Source organism: Oryx dammah, unplaced genomic scaffold (genome assembly GCF_014754425.2).
Source record: "Oryx dammah isolate SB20612 unplaced genomic scaffold, SCBI_Odam_1.1 HiC_scaffold_20, whole genome shotgun sequence".
NCBI lineage: Eukaryota > Metazoa > Chordata > Mammalia > Artiodactyla > Bovidae > Oryx > Oryx dammah.
The window spans coordinates 9,944,768-9,965,052 of record NW_024070204.1 but is presented as its reverse complement, the minus strand read 5'-3'; the positions used below and the strand labels follow the sequence as shown (position 1 = coordinate 9,965,052).

The 20,285-nt window shown below is 42.7% G+C and overlaps 1 protein-coding gene across 2 annotated transcripts in view; it reads left to right on the top strand.

The window, feature by feature from the left end:
- Positions 1-20,285, top strand: part of CTNND2 (catenin delta 2) — a 1,103,557-nt gene that overhangs the window by 648,558 nt on the left and 434,714 nt on the right. For both annotated transcript variants that reach the window (XM_040262515.1, XM_040262516.1), the window contains one exon: positions 17,605-17,799. In XM_040262515.1, coding sequence (XP_040118449.1) covers positions 17,605-17,799 — 195 coding nt within the window. The remainder of the gene's footprint in view (positions 1-17,604; positions 17,800-20,285) is intronic.

Sequence of the window (20,285 nt, the reverse complement as noted above, 5' to 3'; positions counted from 1 at the left end):
TATGTTATGTATCAGTCCAGTTCAGTCACTCAGTCGTGTCTGACTTTTTGAGACCCCATGAATTGCAGCATGCCAAGCCTTCCTGTCCATAACCAACTCCCAGAGTTCACTCAAACTCACGGCCATTGAGTCGGTGATGCCATCCAGCCATCTCATCCTCTGTCATCCCCTTCTCCTCCTGCCTCCAATCCCTCCCAGCATCAGAGTCTTTTCCAATGAGTCAGCTCTTCCCATGAGGTGGCCAAAGTACTGGAGTTTCATCCAGTAGCTTTAGCATCATTCCTTCCAAAGAAATCCCAGGGTTGATCTCCTTTAGAATGGACTGGTTGAATCTCCTTGCAGTCCAAGGAACTCTCAAGAGTCTTCTCCAACACCACAGTTCAAAAGCATCAATTCTTCGGCTCTCAGCTTTCTTCACAGTCCAGCTCTCACATCCATACATGACCACTGGAAAAACGATATCCTTGACTAGACGGACCTTTGTTGGCAAAGTAATGTCTCTGCTTTTGAATATGCTATCTAGGTTGGTCATAACTTTTCTTCCAAGGAGTAAGCATCTTTTAATTTCATGGCTGCAATCACCATCTGCAGTGATTTTGGAGCCCCCAAAAATAAAGTCTGCCACTGTTTCCACTGTTTCCCCATCTATTTGCCATGAAGTGATGGGACCGGATGCCATGATGTTCGTTTCTGAATGTTGAGCTTTAAGCCAACTTTTTCACTCTTCTCTTTCACTTTCATCAAGAGTCTTTTTAGTTCCTCTTCACTGTCTGCCATAAGGGTGGTTCAGTTCAGTTCAGTTCAGTTCAGTTGCTCAGTCATGTCCGACTCTTTGCGACCCCATGAATCGCAGCACGCCAGGCCTCCCTGTCCATCACCAACTCCCGGAGTTCACTCAGACTCACGTCCATCGAGTCAGTGATGCCATCCAGCCATCTCATCCTTGGTCGTCCCCTTCTCCTAAGGGTGGTATCATCTGCATATCTGATGTTATGTATAATACATGTAATTTCTGCCTATTATCTATATTTTAAATATATGACAGGAACTTCCCTGGTGGTCCACTGGTTAAAACTTCATGTTCCAATGCACGGGGTGTGGGTTTGATCCCTCATGGGGGAGCTAAAATCTCACATGCCTAGCAGCCAAAACAACAAAACATGAAACAGAAGCCATATGTAACAAATTCAGTAAAGACTTTAAAAATGGTCCACGTTAAAAAAAAAATCTTTAAAAAAGTATTTGACGAAAAACACTATGCACACATCTATGTATATGTGAAAAGTGAAAGTGTTAGTTGCTCCATCGTGTCTGACTCTTTGCGATCCATGGACTGTAGTCTGCCAGGCTCCTCTGTCCATGGAATTCTCCAGGCAAGCATTTTGGACTGGGGTTGCCATTCCCTTCTCCAGGTGATTTTCTCAACCCAGGAATCAAACCAGGTCTCCTGCATGGCAGGCAAATTATTTACTGTCTAAGCCACCAGGGATAACCTTAAGTATATATACATACATTTATATGTGTCTGTATATATGTACTTTATATATGGATAAACTTTGATTTGCTGTGGAATAACTAAAGTGAAGAAAGTGGGGAAAACCAATAAACCATTCAGGTATGACCTAAATAAAATCTGTTATGATTATACAGTGGAAGTGACAAATAGATTTATAGGACTAGATCTGATAGAGTGCCTGATGAACTATGGACAAAGGTTTGTGACACTGTACAGGAGATAGGGATCAAGACCATCCCCAGGAAAAAGAAATGCAAAAAACCAAAATTAGCCATCTGAGGAGGCCTTACAAATAGCTGTGAAAAGAGGAGAAAAGGAAAGCTATATCCATTTGAATGCAGCATTCCAAAGAAGAGCAAAGATAGAAAAGAAAGCCTTCCTCAGAGATCAGTGCAAAGAAATAGAGGAAAACAACAGAATGGGAAAGACTAGAAATCTCTTCAAGAAAATTAGAGATACCAAGGGGACATTTCATGCAAAGATGGGCTCGATAAAGGACAGAAATGGTATGGACCTAACAGGAGCAGAAGATATTAAGAAGAGATGGCAAGAATACACAGAAGAACTGTACTGGTGTGATCAGTCACCTAGAGCCAGATATCCTGGAATGTGAAGTCAAGTGGGCCTTAGGAAGCATCACTTTGAACAAAGCTAGTGGAGGTGATGGAATTCCAGTTGAGCTATTTCAAATCCTAAAAGATGATGCTGTTGAAAGTGCTGCACTCAATATGCCAGCAAATTTGGAAAACTCAGCAGTGGCCACAGGACTGGAAAAGGTCAGTTTTTATTCCAATCCCAAAGAAAGGCAATGCCAAAGAATGCTCAAACTACCGCACAGTTGCACTCATCTCACACGCTAGTAAAGTAACACTCAAAATTCTCCAAGCCAGGCTTCAGCAATACGTGAACTGTGAACTTCCAGATGTTTAAGCTGGTTTTAGAAAAGGCAGAGGAACCAGAGATCAAATTGCCAACATCTGCTGGATCATCAAAAAAGCAAGAAAGTTCCAGAAAAACATCTATTTCTGCTTTATTGACTCTGCCAAAGCCTTTGACTGTGTGGACCATAGCAAACTGTGGAAGATTCTGAGAGAGATTGGAATACCAGACCACCTGACCTGCCTCTTGAGAAACCTGTATGCAGGTCAGGAAGCAACAGTTAGAACTGGACATGGAACAACAGACTGGTTCCAAATAGGAAAAGGAGTATGTCAAGGCTGTATATTGTCACCCTGCTTATTTAACTTCTATGCAGAGTACATCATGAGAAACGCTGGGCTGGAAGAAGCACAGGCTGGAATCAAGATTGCCAGGAAAAATATCAATAACCTCAGATATGCAGATGACACCCCCCTTATGGCAGAAAGTGAGGAGGAACTAAAGAGCCTCTTGAAGAAAGTGAAAGAGGAGAGTGAAAAAGTTGGCTTAAAGCTCAACATTCAGAAAACGAAGATCATGGCATCCAGTCCCATCACTTCATGGCAAATAGATGGGGAAACGGTGAGAGACTTTATTTTGGGGGGGCTCCAAAATCACTGCAGATGGTGACTGCAGCCATGAAATTAAAAGATGCTTACTCCTTGGAAGGAAAGTTATGACCAACCTAGGCAGCATATTCAAAAGCAGAAACATTACTTTGCCAACCAAGGTCTGCCTAGTCAAGGTTATGGTTTTTCCAGTAGTCATGTATGGATGTGAGAGTTGGACTATAAAGAAAGCTGAGCACCGAAGAATTGATGCTTTTGAACTGTGGTATTGGAGAAGACTTGAGAGCCCCTTGGACTGCAAGGAGATCCAATCAGTCCATCCTAAAGGAAATCAGTCCTGGGTGTTCATTGGAAGGTGTGATGCTGAAGCTGAAACTCCAGTACTTGCCCACCTGATGCAAAGAGTTGACTCATTGAAAAAGACCCTGATGCTGGGAAAGATTGAGAGCAGGAGAAGAAGGGGACAACAGAGGATGAGATGGCTGGATGGTATCACTGACTCAATGGACATGAGTTTAGGTGGAGTCTGGGAGTTGGTGATGGACAGGGAGGCCTGGTGTGCTGCAGTTCATGGTGTTGCAAAGAGTCGGACATGACTGAGCAACTGAACTGAACTAAAGTGAAATACCTAAAATCTCTAAAGGCTGATATCAAGCAGATCTATGTCTATTATGAACGCACTGACTTTGATACAAAAAAGAATGTATACTGAATTTTCCTTTAACCAGAAGAGGCAGAGCATTTATTTAAATGGGTTATCAGTTTCCCTGAGGGCAACTGAGCCCTCTGCATATTTCAAAACTCCTCACTACACTTCATCTAGTCGACATTCAACAAGTATCTTTGACTATTATAGAGCTCACTAATTGGTGAAAGTGTTATACCTCATCAATAATTGAAAATCATCCATATAACGAAGTAAAGTATGAACACAAAGAGATGCCAGATTCTCTTCAAGATGAGTGAAGCATGAAAAAGTTACCAACAGCTAACAGAAAAACTTGGTTCAGTGAGTATTAAAAATGTATAAAGCAAAAGTGTTAGTCACTCAGTCATGTCCGACTCTTTGCTACCTGTTGGACTGTAACCTGCCAGGCTCTTCTGTCCATGGAATTCTCTAGGCAAGAATACTGGAGTGGGTTGCCATTTCCTTCTCCAGGAGATCTTCCCGACCCAGGGACTGAACCCAGGTCTCCTGAATTGCAGGCAGGCTCTTTACCATCTGAGCCACCAAGGAAGCTAAAAGTGTATAAGGTACACATTTTTCTCTCACCACTGAGTTTCTCAAATCTTTGGAAAGTGGCTTCCTATGCTTTTAGGCATCAGTTAAAATATTATCAGAGACCCAGCGAGCCATCTCTGAAATGTCACAGACTCCCCTGGAGAGCTCATCGCTCTCTGTGTCTGACTCGAAAGATGCAAGTGATCATAACAACAGACAGTGCCTGTTCTGTGGTGTCTGGGTACACCAGTGACCTGCCTAGGAACCCCCAGACTTAGTAGGAAAATGAACCCAAAGAAAACCATTAATGGTCTTCATTCAGTGGACTTGAGCAGCTCTTCAAATTTCTATTTGCTTATAATTATCTTCACACAGATGGACATGAGCTTGGGCAAGCTCCAGGAGATGGTGAGGGATAAGGAGGCCTGGTGTGCTGCAGTCAATGGGGTCACAAACAGTCGGACATGACTGAGTGACTAAACAACAACAGTCTTCACACAGACTTGTTAGCCTTGATTTTTCCTGTTTGGCTTCCTGGGTGGTGCCTGGGCCCACAGGTGCTGTGCTGTCGAAGAGGTGGAGTCTGTCCTAACCTGGAATGATGTCTGTATTTCCTGATATTTCTGGCTTCATCCTTCACTCTCCTTGAATGGACTGGCAGCATCTTAAAGAAGTCAGCCCCTCCCCAGGAGTTAAGTGCGCACACACCCATATATACACACACTCACATTCACTCAGGTCGTAAGCTCAGCTGGTTAGAAGCAGATCATGCTGCAGTCCCCTCCGTGGCTGAGTCAGCAGCTGGTTGTGCTTGACCTTGCCCCAGACAGGCCTTCAGCTTGACAGTCTTCTAGCATATGTAGCATTTGTTTTGCACTGGAAGAGTGAGTACCAATTTCTGTATTAGGAGGGTATCTGTAACATCACTGTTATACCATAGCAATTGGCGATTTAATAACCATTTCTAAAGTAACAGATGAAAGGTGGGTGGGAGAATTATAACTATGCATAGGTGTCATCAATCATGCATTTATTAGGGAATTAATGTTTTAATATAACCAGTATTCAAATAGTAATTACTCATATATAGTTCAGTGGCTAATTGGATTCTAAAACACAGCCATACACATACACATATTAAAAGCTTTTAACCAGAAAAGAATCAAGGAAGAACTTCATTCCTTGAAACTGTTTATTTCACAGAATAATTCCTCTCCTCTCAAACTCTTTTTTCATATGCCAAGTATTATGTTGATTAAAGTAATAAAACTTTAATAAAGAAATATACAGAAATTATACAATGTAAATATAGAAAATGTCTAATCTATGAAACAGTTTATTTGCCTGTTCCCCCCACCTCAAATTATATTGAGAGTTAATGGTGCCTACTTCTTCTGGAATTATCACTAAGGCCATTTGGTGGATATTGGAGGAACATAGAAAGCAGTATAAAAATGATACAAGCAGAATATTTGAAGTTTGTGTTTTCACAAATATTTAATTTTTTAAAAGGATTAAGAAATGGCAAACTGCTCCGGTATTCTTGCCTGAAAAATTCCATGGACAGAGGATCCTGGTGGACTACCATCCGTGGGGTCGCAAAGAGCCAGGCATGGCTGAACATGCACGCTTGTAATTTTGAAAACGAATTTGTGTCTCTGTCTATGATATACTTAATACAATCTGAGGAAAAGTTTTCTGTTTAAGATGCTGAGATGCAAAACATCTTAGTACAGATATTTTTCAAAATGTTTAAAGCGATTTATGAAGAAAATTGCATACCTGAGCCTGCTTTCATCTGATGCAACCCTTCTCCTTGTCCATCCATTGAGAATGCCATCTGTGCCCTTTGGGCAAAAACCACATGCACAAAAGTGAAAACTGAGTTTTCGTCCCCCCACAACAGTCAGTCTTTGTAAAGCAGAATGACGACTTCCTCTCCCTTGCAGCCAGAGTCTGTCTTTACATCTTAATATAACAAAAACGATGGGTCAGGAGCACCTTGTCCTGGATTCTTTTCTTGGAAAGATTCATAATTATCCCTGGCGACTGGGTCTGAAGCAGACTCCAGATATACTGTGGGAACACTGCACTGATAGTGTTTTGAGAAGTAGCTGTGGAGAAATAAAATGACACTCATTGAGTTTTATCCATCTCATTGATAAGGAAGAATGTCTGTGTGGGTATCAAAGTGTGTCCAGGGTCTAGAAGTACGCCAGGGTTGAAAACGTCTGGCAACCGAGATACACAAGCATAGCTAAATCAGTGCATCCTGGCTTCTCACAGGGAGTTCTGTGGACCAGCAACACCAGAATTGCCCAAGAACTTGTTAAAAATGAAGGACCTCAGGCTTTTCCCCAAACCTGTTGAGTCAGAACCTAAATATTAATCAGGGGACTTTTTGAGAAATACTAAAACACTACTGCTGGTCCACTCAGAGCTACTGCCTACCTTCCCTGAGATAAAAAAAAACAAAGAGATGGATGCCAGATCAACGCTGTGTATCTTGTGTGTTTCACTAGTACCACAGTGCCATCTTAGACGGGTATGTTTCCTCGGGCTCTTTGCCTGGAGTTGTGTGTGAGCTGTGACACAGAATAGCATCCTGCAGTGTGGACGTGGAGCCACGACCCTGGACTGGAAATAAACATGGCAATCGTCCATCCTCAGGTTGCAGAGGTATCAGATTCCACATTACTCACCCTTCATCACCACTGTCTCATTACTGTGCACGTGCCTGCCTGTGCAAAAGGAATTGCGCAGAAGCAGCCCGTTTTTCTAACAGCTTTGGGAAGAAATGCTTATGGTTAGGGAGGAAAGACAAGACAGAGGAATGAAATCACAGGGATACACTGACCACGGATGTTGGCCTTAATTCTTCTTATGGGGAAGAGTTTGAGTCCCAGTAGATGACTCTATTCATTTAGTAAAAGGTGAGGTCAAGTGTCGTAATTACAATAAGTTGTATTGGAAACTTTGTCCAGAAAATTACAGGAGCAAATGCTTCTATGTTATATTTGTTTTCAGAGACTGTGTGAGTAGTCTTCATGATTGCAGCCAGGCTATATTATATCAGCAAAATATAGGAAGATTTAGGGTCTTATGAAAGAGATGAAATGGGGGGGGGGGAGGCATTCTTTGCTTTCCAGAACAGACTTATCATAGAACCATTTTATGTCATCAGGTGGCCCATTACACTAAAATAATTAATCTTCAATGCAGTTTCACCATTGAATACAAATGAATTAATAATTTCCCTTCCAATAAATATGGTTCATGGCCTATATGTAGGAGATGTGTCCATGTATTTTAATATCTATAGCAATAGAAGGCTAATTCAATAAATGATGATCAAACTAATTCAATAAATGATCATTTGCAAATGAAATTTAGCATATGGACTTGACTCAGGTTGTACAGGAATTATTTGGGGATCTTTTAAATACTGGAATTAAGTTGCAAATTGTGCAAATATTATACCTTAGATGTGAGAAATATTCAATTAATACTTGTTTTATTCTTGATTTTTGCTTTTGACACAAATCAAAATTCAAGCTCTACTTCCTACTCCTGTGCCAATTTACAACTTTATTGTTGTTGTTCAGACACTGTCTGACTCTTTTCGATCCCATGGACTACAGCACGCCAGGCTTCCCTGTCCTTTACCAACTCCCAGAGTTTGCTCAAACTCATGTCCATTGATGCCGGGGTCCAGCCCCGGTGGATCCAGGGAATTCGAAGGTGGAGACGGCGTCGGCGTCTTTGGAAAAATACATATTTAATCACAGATATATAGAGAGATTAGAAACGGATAGTGTAGTAGGAGAATTAGTGGAGAAAAGAGGCTGAATTTCAGCCAGAGAAACAGGAGCAAGAAAGAAGCGACATGGTAGAATCAGTCTTTCCGGAAACTGATCCAATTTCTTTATTTTGGGGTTTGCTTATATACCTTTTGTTACACATAGGGATGAATACAGAGTCACACGGGGGTCTTAGGGATATTATATCATCTTCTGGCCATGAGTAAGACCTGCTGACATTCTATGATCCTTTCTTTCTGATAACCAAAAACCTCATTTCTTCCAAGGGTGTTTTTTCTTAAACCAGGCACCACCCTCCAGATAAAGTTGCATTCCTATAGGGTGAGGGTGTAGTGAATTACAATCAAGAAAGGAATTTATTTAACTCAAGGTTAACAGGATTAATCTTAAAGGTTAATACCTATCTCTCCTATATGCTTAAAGGTTAATACTTATTTCTCCTATATGTTAGTTATATTCATTATAAGGGCAGGGAATATGGAGATTTAGCAGCAAACATCAGCCCAACAAATGAAAAACCCTTCACCAATATAATTCCTAACCAACTCACTGTACTAATAATTTCTAACTTCCCAAAAGAATTTGCCTTTAGTAAGTCTAAAACATCTCATGCCTCTCAGATTGGGAGGCTGTAAACAATCACATGTGGCCGGATGAACCTATACAGGCGGGCTAGATAACCTTCAGAGGAGTCCATAAGCTGAAACACTCTTGTCACGCCCAGGAATTTTTATTGCATTGGAGCTGCACGTTTACTCCTTCTCCAAGAGAAATAGTTACGGGGGAGAGCCCCCCCCGTAAAGTCACAGGTGTAGGTGAGAGCATAAAACAGACTCTGGTTTTGGGGTAGATGCTCGGGAACAGGGGGTTTCCTGAGGCTTGATCACGCCTTTGCGTATGCCAAGCCTCCTTCCTCATGACCTTTGCCATGGGCGGAGTTCCTCACGCTGGCCCCCAACACATTGAGTCAGTGATGCCGTCCAACCACCTTATCCTGTCTCACCCCCTTCTCTACCTGCCCTCAGTCTTTCCCAGCATTAGGGTCTTTTATTGAAAAATGAGTCGGCTCTTCACATCACGTGCCCAAAGTATAACATTCACCAAAATTATGTAAACTTATGTATTTCTGATAGTGCTTATTTGCTGAGGGCATTCTTTTCTCCCAGGAGTTTAATGATAACAAATATCAAGCCAGACTTTTTGAGACGTTCAAAGTCCACTAGAACTAGTCCACTTTGAACTAGTCAGAAACTCTCCCAGAGAGAATACGTCCTGCCTGCATGGGCTGTGCTACTTGGCCCTCACTTAGTGATGCCGGCGTATCTGTAGGAACATACCTGGAAGTCAGAGCCCCCAGCAAGGAAAGAGGTATAGTGGAGATTTGCGAGAGGAAACCTCCTTTTCTTCCAGGCCCTACACATCTCTATAAAAATCCTACATTGCCCTTTGAAGATGTGGTTTTACTCATAAGTAGCGATGCATGAACTGATTTACATGGTTTACAAAAAAAAAAAAAAAACGGAATTCTTAGATTTTACTTTTGAGTCTTCTACATAGCATGATAAGCTGTCGTCTTCTGCAGACAGCTCTTTCTCTCTCTCAGAAATGAAAGTGCTCAACTCCGCCGTCTGGCCATACACTCCTCGAGTCAGTTTGCTGTGCTGATCGATATGTCTTTTAGGTCCTTCTTTTTCTCCTTCCATTTCTTTGCAGATGAGCATGTGAAACTGGCTTCCAAATTTGAAGGAAACAAGTCAATGGCAGCGTGTCCTTCAGAACCTAGTATTGATACTTAAACATGAAAACATGCAACCATTTGTTTCTTTGAGAAAGCAAGTGAATTCATGTTGAATTAGAGAACCAGAAATTGTATAGTCTAGAAATTAAGAGAATGTGAATGGACCCCATGAAAAGAGAATGGATTTGTTTCATTCTAGTCAGTAAAGTAATTGGCGTTAGTGGTAGTGAATGATACTATTTGAAGAAAGCAAGAAGTGTAAATGGAGGGTAGTAGCATATCTAATCTGTCTTTGGGGTATGCCTCCTCTCTCTGCTTTGTCTGGGACAGGGAGGCTGTCAGGGTGATTTCTGCAGGAGAAAGGTGAGGCATGGTGAAAAGCGAAAAGTGAAAGTCACTCAGTCGTGTCTAACTCTTTGCAATCCCATGGACTGTACAGTCCATGGAGTTCTCCAGGCCAGAACACTGGAGTGGGTAGCCTTTCCTTTCTCCAGGGGATTTTCCCAACCCAGGGATCGAACCCAGGCACTGCAGGGGGATTCTTTACCAGTGGAGCCACCAGGGAGGCATGGTTGTGCCCATTAAATGCACATTGCTACTCTCTGCTTGGACTTACGAGATGGCTTAGTTGCATAGAGTCTACCTGCCAGTGTGGGAGACACAGGATTGATTCCTGAATTGGGAAGATCCCCTAGAGAAGGAAATGTCCACCTAGTATTCTTGCCTGGGAAGTCCCATGAGCAGAGGAACGTGGTGGGCTACGGTCCATGGGGTCACAAAAGAATTGGACACAGCTTAACGACTAAACAGCAACAACTCTCTGCTCAGATGGACCGAGTTAGAATTTGGGGGATGTTGTGCTCAGGAATCAGCACTTTTAAGAGTCTTGCAGATAAATCTGCAAGGAATAAATAAAGGTTTGAGAATTACTCATATTCTAAGGAATGACAATTCAAATGCATATCTATATGTATGTATTTGAGCTGAATCTTTATTGTGCAGTTCTCATGAGCTTCTTATGTGTGATCTCCTGTTGAATATTTCCAATTCTTTTGCTTAAAATATGGCTACTGTGACTGTGAAATTTTGAGTCAAAAAATATCTGTTCAGTTTTTATGATCATTTGTGGGTATGAACGTGTAAAGAGTTCACATACTAACTGGCATTTCTTTTTAAAGACAATGTGGATTAAATGAATGATAAAATCACTGCTGTAAATACTCTGAAGTGACTCCTACAGAGAGCCTTTGCTTTCCCTGCTGGTCCCCTCTGTCTGAGAAACACACATGCGTCCTCCAGCATGGCTCCCTTATGAATTTTTCTGCTGAAATGCGAGATCCTCAAAAAGAACGTTCATGACTACCTTATCAAAACAGTATACCTTTGACACTGACCACTCTCCTCACCTTACTTTATTTTCCTTCAGTACCTTCATCTCTAAACATGATGACTGACTTATTTTCAAGGCAAGGAACTTTCTCCTCTTAAGCATGATGGTGTCCAAAACTTCTAAAAGTCGCTCATTTGGTAAATAGGTGTTGAATCAGTGAATATATCCATCAACATGGATTAGCTGGCACAGGTACACCCTCTATGTAAAATCTAGCAAATAGAAATTCATTTGCAAATCAGTCTAAAAATAAGTGTTTTCTGTTGCTGGTCAAGTGGAACAGAGCCTGTTGAATTCTCTGGCCCAAGGAAAATGTGGGGTTGGAGGCATGAGACAGACAATGTACTTACGACACTTTACCCTTTCAGCTTCGTAATTATTTTCCATGTCAAGAACTCCCTGCGAGTCGGTCGCTGGCTTCCTCCTGGATCAGCAGATGTTTGTTATCTTCCCTCTGCAGGTTTCATTTATGTCATACCCCTTTTCTAAAAAGGATTCCACCTTCCCTTGGTCATGTCAGTGTTTCTTTCCATTTTGAACTTCCTTTGCTCCTTTATTCTTTGCTATTATCCATTCAAAAGCAACACTGATGTTTTAAGAAAAATAAAACCGTAAGATTTACATTTTGTAGTAATACTTCACAAAATTATCAAAGTTTCTTTCGCTTATAATATTTCAAAAAATTTAAACCTCTTAAGTTGTTTTTGGATATTTTGATAGTTTAAGTTATAGAGTTTGGTTTTTTTTCCAATCAAAAGATGTATTTTAACAAGATAACATAATAATTCCTTGACTCTAAGATCGAAGCCCTTCACAATGATTTCTCTCTCCTTCATCCTCCCACAATGCCTTGTCGTACAAATGCAGGCATTCTTATATGTATTTTTATGCTGGAGGAAACCAGAGCTCAGAGAGGTTCAGTGACTTTCCTTGATTTGATCAGATGGTTAAACACAGTTCTGGAGTCCAGACCATATCTTCTTATTTCAGTTTGTTTGGGAAAAACTGACACAATAAAGAGTGATAAAATTACTACCTTTGATGCTATTAGAGCTTGGTTCAAATTATTAGACATTATTATATGCCTGTGCTCCTAAGGCCTCCTTTTGTGTATAGAATTGGAAGGGGAGTCATACTTTCAAGTTTCTGTTCCCCCAAAACTGGGTTCCCCTCTTGGTGCATGTTGGGCCAATAGACACAACCAAGCCAGAAGCTGGGAGAAGGAAGGATTTATTTCTTGCAGCAAGTATGAACACAGGGATCTTTCCCGAACCTCTGTCTACCTGAACAGGAAAGTTTTAAGCTAAAGGTATATGCGTATTAATGAGCGGACTCGAGCAGAAGAAAATCAGCACAGAATTATGTCATCAGGTCAACAGAGTCCAAGCTTTAGTTGACTGAAGTGAGGAGGGTCAGCAGCACCATTCCACCCTCTCCTTGGATGGGGTCATGTTTCTGCGGAACTCACAGGTATATTGTTGTATGTATCTGTTGAGGAGCCAGAACCCCGCCCCAAGGCTGCATGTTGCTTCTTGAATGCCCCTCCATTGTTTCTCCCTTCCCTCCCTTAAAGTTGTTAATTACTGAGACCTGTACAAAGGCAAGCATTGCAGCCAGGCTTAGATCACAAAATGGCTTAGGCCAAAATGGGTTCTTTTATGTCAAGAAAGTCGTTCCTGCCTGTCTTTCTCCAGGGACCCTCTAACCTATCTGCTTACATTTCTGTGTAGGAACTGCTCATGTTAATGGTGGTGCTGGAGTGACTGCCTACAGAGCAGCAGGGGATATCCTGAGTCTAGTTTCGCTCCACTCTCCCGGGGTCCATTCTGCCCATCCCTTTGAGCCCCTGGAACCCATTTTGTTGTTAAGTTGCTAAATCAAATCAGACTCTTTGCGACCCCAAGGATTGCACCCTGTCCTTCCCTATCTCCTGGAGTTTGCCCAGACTCATGTCCATTGAGTTGCTGACGTCACTGAACCATCTCACCTTCTGTCACCTCCTTCTCCTACCCTCAATCTTTCCCAGTGTCAGAGTCTTTTCTAATGGGTTGGCTCTTTGGGTCAGATGGCCAAAGTATTGGAGCTTCAGCTTCAGCGTCAGTCCTTCTAGTGAATATTCTGGGTTGATTTCCTTTAGGATCGACTGGTTTCATCTCCTTATAGTCCAAGAGACTCTCAAGAGTCTTCTCCAGCACCACGATTTGAGAGCATCAATTCTTCAGCATACATCCATCTATTACCCAAATCAAGTTCCTATGCCTGATGCACAGTTAGGCCAAGCAAACCCAAATTTGAGCATTTGGAGCAGAAAAAGGCTTATTGCAGGGCCAGCAAGAATTAGTGCCTCATATTCAAAATAACCCAAGCTCCCTGAAGGGTTTCTTAGCAAAGCATTTTTAAAAGCCAGGTGAGAAAGATGGGGTCACAGGATATGTGATCAGCTCAAGAACAATTCTCTGATAGATAACAGTGCCCATAGGTCTGGGGGCACATGGTCATCAAGTAGTTAATTTTCTCCACTTAGCATCTGTAAAACAACTCAGGAAGTGTGCATCCGATACTGTGATCTTGGCATTTAAGAGAGGAACTGCAGCAGAGGACATGTGGGATGGGGCCTCTCCCAGGAAGACCCCATAGGGTCCTGCTTGGTTGCATGTCTCTCCCATAGAACTAAGCCTTTCCGCCCACCTGCCATCACCAGCCCCACCGCCGGGTGGCCAGGACTGACCTGATTTAAGCCATCTGAGCATCCTTCAAGTCAGCGCCAGCAGCAGTGAGCGGATGACTGAGGTCCTAGGACAGATGGTGGCTCTTGTGCAGCAACTGTCTCAAGCCTGGTCCTGCATCACTGTGAGGTCCTTTCCAGTCTTCCATGGCTCCTGGACCTGCAGGAGGGCCTGGCCTGCCCAGAGCTATTACCATACCCTTCAGCCCTCCTGGATCACAACCTCTGTTAGCCTGCATACAGATCACTGATGCTTCAGGTGTGAGTCTTCAAACCCACTAATTTCAGAAACATATTGTATATGAAAATTGCCAGGGCCAGGGCTCTCTAGGCCCAAGCTTTGTCTTGTGAAGAGGAGAAGTAGAACGAGTAAAAGCATATGACAGATGACTGACATTGGATGCCGTACTTTTTGTGGCAGAAATTAGTCATTAAGTGGCCTTCTGGACACTCAGGTATTACAGTTGTATGACCTATGCCTGCAATGGCCGGGGACCAGTTGATGCAGCTGGTCTGGGCTGTGGGATCTGCTTTCTCTTTTCTCTTTGGCCCATCTGTGTTTCCACTGCCCTTTGCCACACTGCAGTTCTGAGCCCTCAGCTTGTTCAAGGCAAGGCTCTCAGACCTGTGCTCCACCACCACAATTGGCCTTGACGTCTGTGATATTTTAACAAAGTCAGAGTTTCTCTCACATTTTTCTTGTGATGGCAACGTTGCTCCAGTTTCTGGCAAAGATGCAAATGTTTACTACTAGTGTATTGAGTCCAGTGTTACGATGAGGACTCACTGTCAAGTAGGTCATAATGATAAAATTACTACTAAAGAAAAGTGTGTTATCTTTGAGTCAGCAAATATATACACCATCTCATGTAATGTTGTGGGCTTTCCTGGTGGCTCAGTGGCAGATAAGCCACCTGCCAGTGCAGGAGATGCAAGAGATGCGGGTTCAATCCCTGCATCGGGAAGATCCCCTGGAGAAGATAACAGCAACCCACTCCAGAATTCTTGCCTGGGGAGTCCCCTGGACAAAGGAGCCTGATGGGTTACAGCCAGTGCCCGGGGTCCCAAAGAACTGAACCCGGCTTAGAGACTAAAACAGCAGCATGAGATTTTGGAGCACAGTCTCAGAACAGGCGGTGTGATCATTTTTTTTTTTCTTGAAATTGCCTCCAAATAAAATAGGCTTGATTTTTATTTGTTTTACTCTTTTAAAGATATTCATTTACTTACTTGGCTGCTCTGGGTCTTAGTTATAGTGTGGAAGATCATTAGTTGGGGCATGTGGAATCTGGCTCCTCGACCAGGGATCTAACCCAGGCCTCTTGTGTTGGGAGCTCAGAGTCTTACTCTCCTGCCTGTAACTGTGCCCGCCCACCCATGAGCCACTAAAACCTGATTACAGTGGATAAAAGGAGTGTAAACAATGCTCAGTTTAAAATGCCTCATTCCAGCACTGTGCACAGTGCTTAAGTATGCAAAGGTATTTTGCACAAATGTCTCCACAGGGAAACACCGTGAACTTTCAGTTCTATCAAGAACATGCTAATAAAAAAAGAAAGTATAGTATACTATTCAAATATTTAATAATTTTACTACTGCATTTTTCATTGTACCAGCACGTAGAAATTCTGATGTCCACCAAAATGCCCTTATCTTAATAAGAGAGTAAACATTTCTTAATGCCCATTTATAAGAAGAGGATTTTTGTATGTACCCTCAGCTCATGTCACAACTTAAAAGATCAGCAGGTCCTTTTACTGTTCATCATTGGATATTTTTAACTGCTTAGAATCAAGGAATGGCAATAAAGTTAAAACTGTAAATCTGCGATGGATAACTTTTATTTAACTATACGACATTTGGATATAATGACTGCTTCCTAGTTTTTTTACACTTGTAAGTCCTTGGAATATCATCAAAACCTTCAGAAGCAGGAAGAACTGACAGCAGGAACTCAAGGCGTATCATACTTAAATATATTCCTGGAAAATACCAGCATGAGATAATATTCACTGTGATGTTGGCATTTGATAAATCAGATGCAATGAACCTAATTATGCAAAACAGTTATTTTGAATCTATCACTCACTGGAACACTGTCTAAACCAGAATTTATTTAATTACTAGCAAAAGGAAAGGTAAGAACTTGCCAACTTTATTCCCTTCCCTTGCCTCAAAACGTTCAGTGATTGTTATCAAGATTGAATTCATGGAAGCCCCAACCTTGCCCCAGTCCTTTGGAATTGCTCTGTTTTCTGTTGATTTAAATGTAAAGCAGCCTGTGTGAAACACACCAGCGAAACATTTGTTTGTTGGCAGTTTCAAAACTTTTGAATGGCTTTATCCTTAAATAGACTAGACGAGAATATTAAAATCTTGGAGGTTAGACGATCCTGAAGAAGCAGCCAATCATTGCATGTTGAAACTTTAAAGTGGCCAACAGTGAAGGCGGTGGACTGGCAGGACAGAGAAAGAGAACTGCCCACAAACGCCACTAAAATCAAGGAAGTGCAATTCCCTCTTGCTTTAAGCTGAAATGGAGGGTTCCCAATTGGGACTGTTCAAAGGCAGCTGACAGTTAAATCCAAGTGTACCAGGCAGGTTATTAGCTTTGGAGATTTATCTGAAGGGTCTTGCTAAAATCATCTGTAGCCTCACTTGGGTTTGTGTGGTCCTGTCCTCACCGTCGCTGGGTAATCACCTCTCCTTGGTGCCCTTTCAGTGTCCCTAGGTGTCCTCCACTCCATTTGTGCCCACAGAGATGATTCCCCTGGCATGTCTACTCCTGGCATTCTGGCCATCCCTCTGATGAAATATTTGCTCTCCATCAGCATCTTCTTGTGTGTCAGCTCAAGCTCTTAGCCCTCCTAAGACTGTGCTCATCTTGTGCGGATTCCCTGGTCCACAGCACTGCTTCAAAGCCGCACCTCTTCCCACACAATGCAAAAAACACTAAACCAAAAAAAAAAAAAAAAAAAGTCCAAAGACACAAGTAACGATTTACAATAATGTGTAGTCTTAATTTAGAAATGAAGCCAGTTTGTGGCAACCATTGAACCGTTTCAGAGGAAGGTAGAGTAGATACCAATCTTTCCATTTGGAGGGTAAGAATAAAGGAAATATCACTTTAAAACTTTTTTTTTTTTTTTTAATCTGCTTCTCTCGGGGATTTAGGCTGTTGTAAGGCTGCACATCTTGGTTCACTCATTGTCCAGGGAAAAACCGCTGATGATGAATTCTGGTCCACTTTTTCGGAATAGCATCAAGATGGCTTGCCTCCGTGGCTTATTTACCTGCTCATACTTTAAATAAGAACTGCCACCGTAAAATTTCAGGAGCAAGAATTGTGAACTAATAGGAGCTTTTTAGGGGTGACTTCAGTCTGCCTGGCTTCTTCAGTGAGGAAACCTGCTCTGGTCGTTAGGCTGAGAAAAATGTGTTCCACTGGCCCTGTTCAATGTGGGTTTATCTCAGCATCATTATCACCCATATTCAGAGATCAGACTTGGGAGCAAAGCGAGGCAGCTGGGTGATGCTGATAAGCTGACAAGCTTGTCCTCTTGCTACCATTGCACGCCGTTCATTGGATTTTCTGCAGATTTCAACATTTCTGTCCCCCTCCCCAAATTCGAACATGTCTTGGATAAAACAAGTTCTGTCTGAACGTCGGGCGAATCTGACTGTCTCCTTGTTCCTTCCTTCCAGCTGGGTCCCGGGCCTCGTACAGCAGCCAGCACGGCCACCTGGGCCCCGAGCTGCGGGCCCTGCAATCTCCGGAGCACCACATCGACCCCATCTATGAAGACCGCGTCTATCAGAAGCCCCCCATGAGGAGTCTCAGCCAGAGCCAGGGGGACCCTCTGCCGCCAGCACACACGGGCACGTACCGCACGAGCACAGGTGTGTACTCAGGACCCCCGGGGGGCTATCCACAGGGGAGTGGGGAGGGCGGCTGTCCAGAGCGGGTGGCCTGTCCCAGAGGGGGGCTGTCCACACCAGGGGGGCCTCTCCACAGAGGGGTGGTCTGTCCACAGTAGGGTGGCCTGCCTGTGGGAGCATGGCCTGTCCCAGAGGGGGGCTGTCCACACCAGGGGGGCCTCTCCACAGAGGGGTGGTCTGTCCACAGTAGGGTGGCCTGCCTGTGGGAGCATGGCCTGTCCCAGAGGGGGGCCTTTCCACACCAGGGGGGCCTCTCCACAGAGGGGTGGTCTGTCTGTGGTGGTGTGGCCCTCCCACAGAGGGGCGGGTCTGCTTGGAAGCTTAAATAACACTGCCTTGTGAAAGGGTGGGTGTGTGTTACGATGGTGTCCTCTCTCCTCAGAAGCATTATGAAATGACCTGCTTTTCTCATTAACGTTTCTGATGATGATAAAAAACCAAATATGACTCCAGTTGAGCTCCCTGAGTAGATTGGAAATGAAAGAAGTCTGGAGGTGGGGAGTGGGGGTTAGCGTTTCTTGTCACACAGGCAAATCGAAAGTCGTAGTACTAATTTTTTTGTAAATCATTATTAATGTATTTAATGAGTATAATTGCTTTAAGAAAGCAGAGGACGTATAAAGGCATATGTGCTTCCCTAAGGCTGGTAAGTGTCTTTTTAATGGTACAGTATGCCTGTTTGAGGGATTCCCTGCTGGCTCAGATGGTAAAGAATCTGCCTGCAATTCAGGAGACCTGGATTTGATCCCTGGGTTGGGAAGATCCCTTGGAGAAGGGAACGGCTACCCACTCCAGTATTCTTGCCTGGGAAACCCGTGGACAGAGAAGCCTGGAGGGCTACAGTCCATGGAATTGCAGTTGGAGACCATTAAGTGACTAACACTTTTCTACCTCTTTGGCAACCTTGGGAGCAAAACAACGTATTTACTAAAAATGTAGCATATTTGGTAAGGCCAACTGAGAATTTACTTCATACACACTATTAGGCTGAATCATAGGAAATTATAATTTAGTGGTTGGTCACTGGCACTTGCATATATGGTTCAACTCTCTAGCTCTCCTGGATTAAATATATATTTTGAATTGAACACAACCACAGGCCACAAGAAGAAGGACAAGTGTTTTCCAGAACATGAAGCTGTTTGCAAAATAACTAGTTAAAGGTCACGATTAAATTTGTTGGAGAACACTTATCTTAACTATAAGATCAATATAATTAAGAAGATACAGAGAATTGCACTTGGTCTAAAGCCTCCCATGGCTAAGTAAACTTAGAGAATATTATGGTGCTGGTTTGCAGACACTAGAGCTGCCTGCATTTCTAATCATACACGTTATCCCAGTCAGGGGCCAAGATATGGGGATGCTGAAGCTGTAGTCCAGGACTTGGTATCAGGCTCTGCATCTCCAGACTGTTGTAACTTCCAGTTCCCAAGAAGTAGATCACAGCAATTCTGTTAAACTGTATTATGACACTGAATTATATGTTTTGAAATCTAGGCAAGCTAAGTTGCTTTTATAGCTGATTATTGATATTTGCATTTCAATATTTCACTCTATCATAGGCAGAAAGGCACAAAATACTCCTTTATTTTACTCTTGATGTTGTAAGTACCATCCAGTGTTAATAATACATATCTTGGTTTAGATAGAAAGAATACCCATTTATTCTTCTGTCAGAGTTTCTCTTACCTTCAGCCTGCTTAATTTGCTTCAGGCTGAGGCTGGACTATTTTTGCATTTAGTTGTTGCATATTATTAGCTAAGGTAATTTTATTTCCACACAATCCCTTATAAAAGACGAAGATAACCATCTCGGTGACATTCAATATCTAATTTGAAGAAACACTGACAACAAAAGGGATTATGTTGGTTCCCTGTTCCATATTCATATGCTCTTAGAATTAGCTCTTGTTGATAAACTTCTGGGGGCTTAATGAAAAATCAACTGCAAGAGGAAAAAAGTATTTTATTCATCAATGCCAAGTTAGAGGCAAGGGAAAGATGTTCACACTTTTAAAGAAACAATGATAACAACAAAACTAGTATTTTCTTTAAGCCGGGGGTTGGCAAACTGTGGCTTATGGTCTAAATCCATTTGGTCACCTGTCTTAGCAGTGCTTGTGGGTTAAAGGTGATCATCGCCTTATGAAATGATTTGCAACCAAAAGATGGATACTATTTTGGATATGTAAGAAGCATATGAAATCCAAGTTTCTGAGCTCGTACATGGCCACCCCCAGTTGCTTTCAGATCATCTGTAGTTGCTGCCACTTTGCAGTGACCCAGGGCAATAGTTGTGGCAGAGACCGTATGGTCAGTCAAGCTGCAGATACTCACTTTCCGGCCCTTTACAGGAAGAGTTTGCTGCCTCCTGGCCTCAGTCGTCAAAGGAGAACCAGGGTGAATGAGTGAACAAGTGCTTTTTCTCCTGTCTCTCCTCTGAA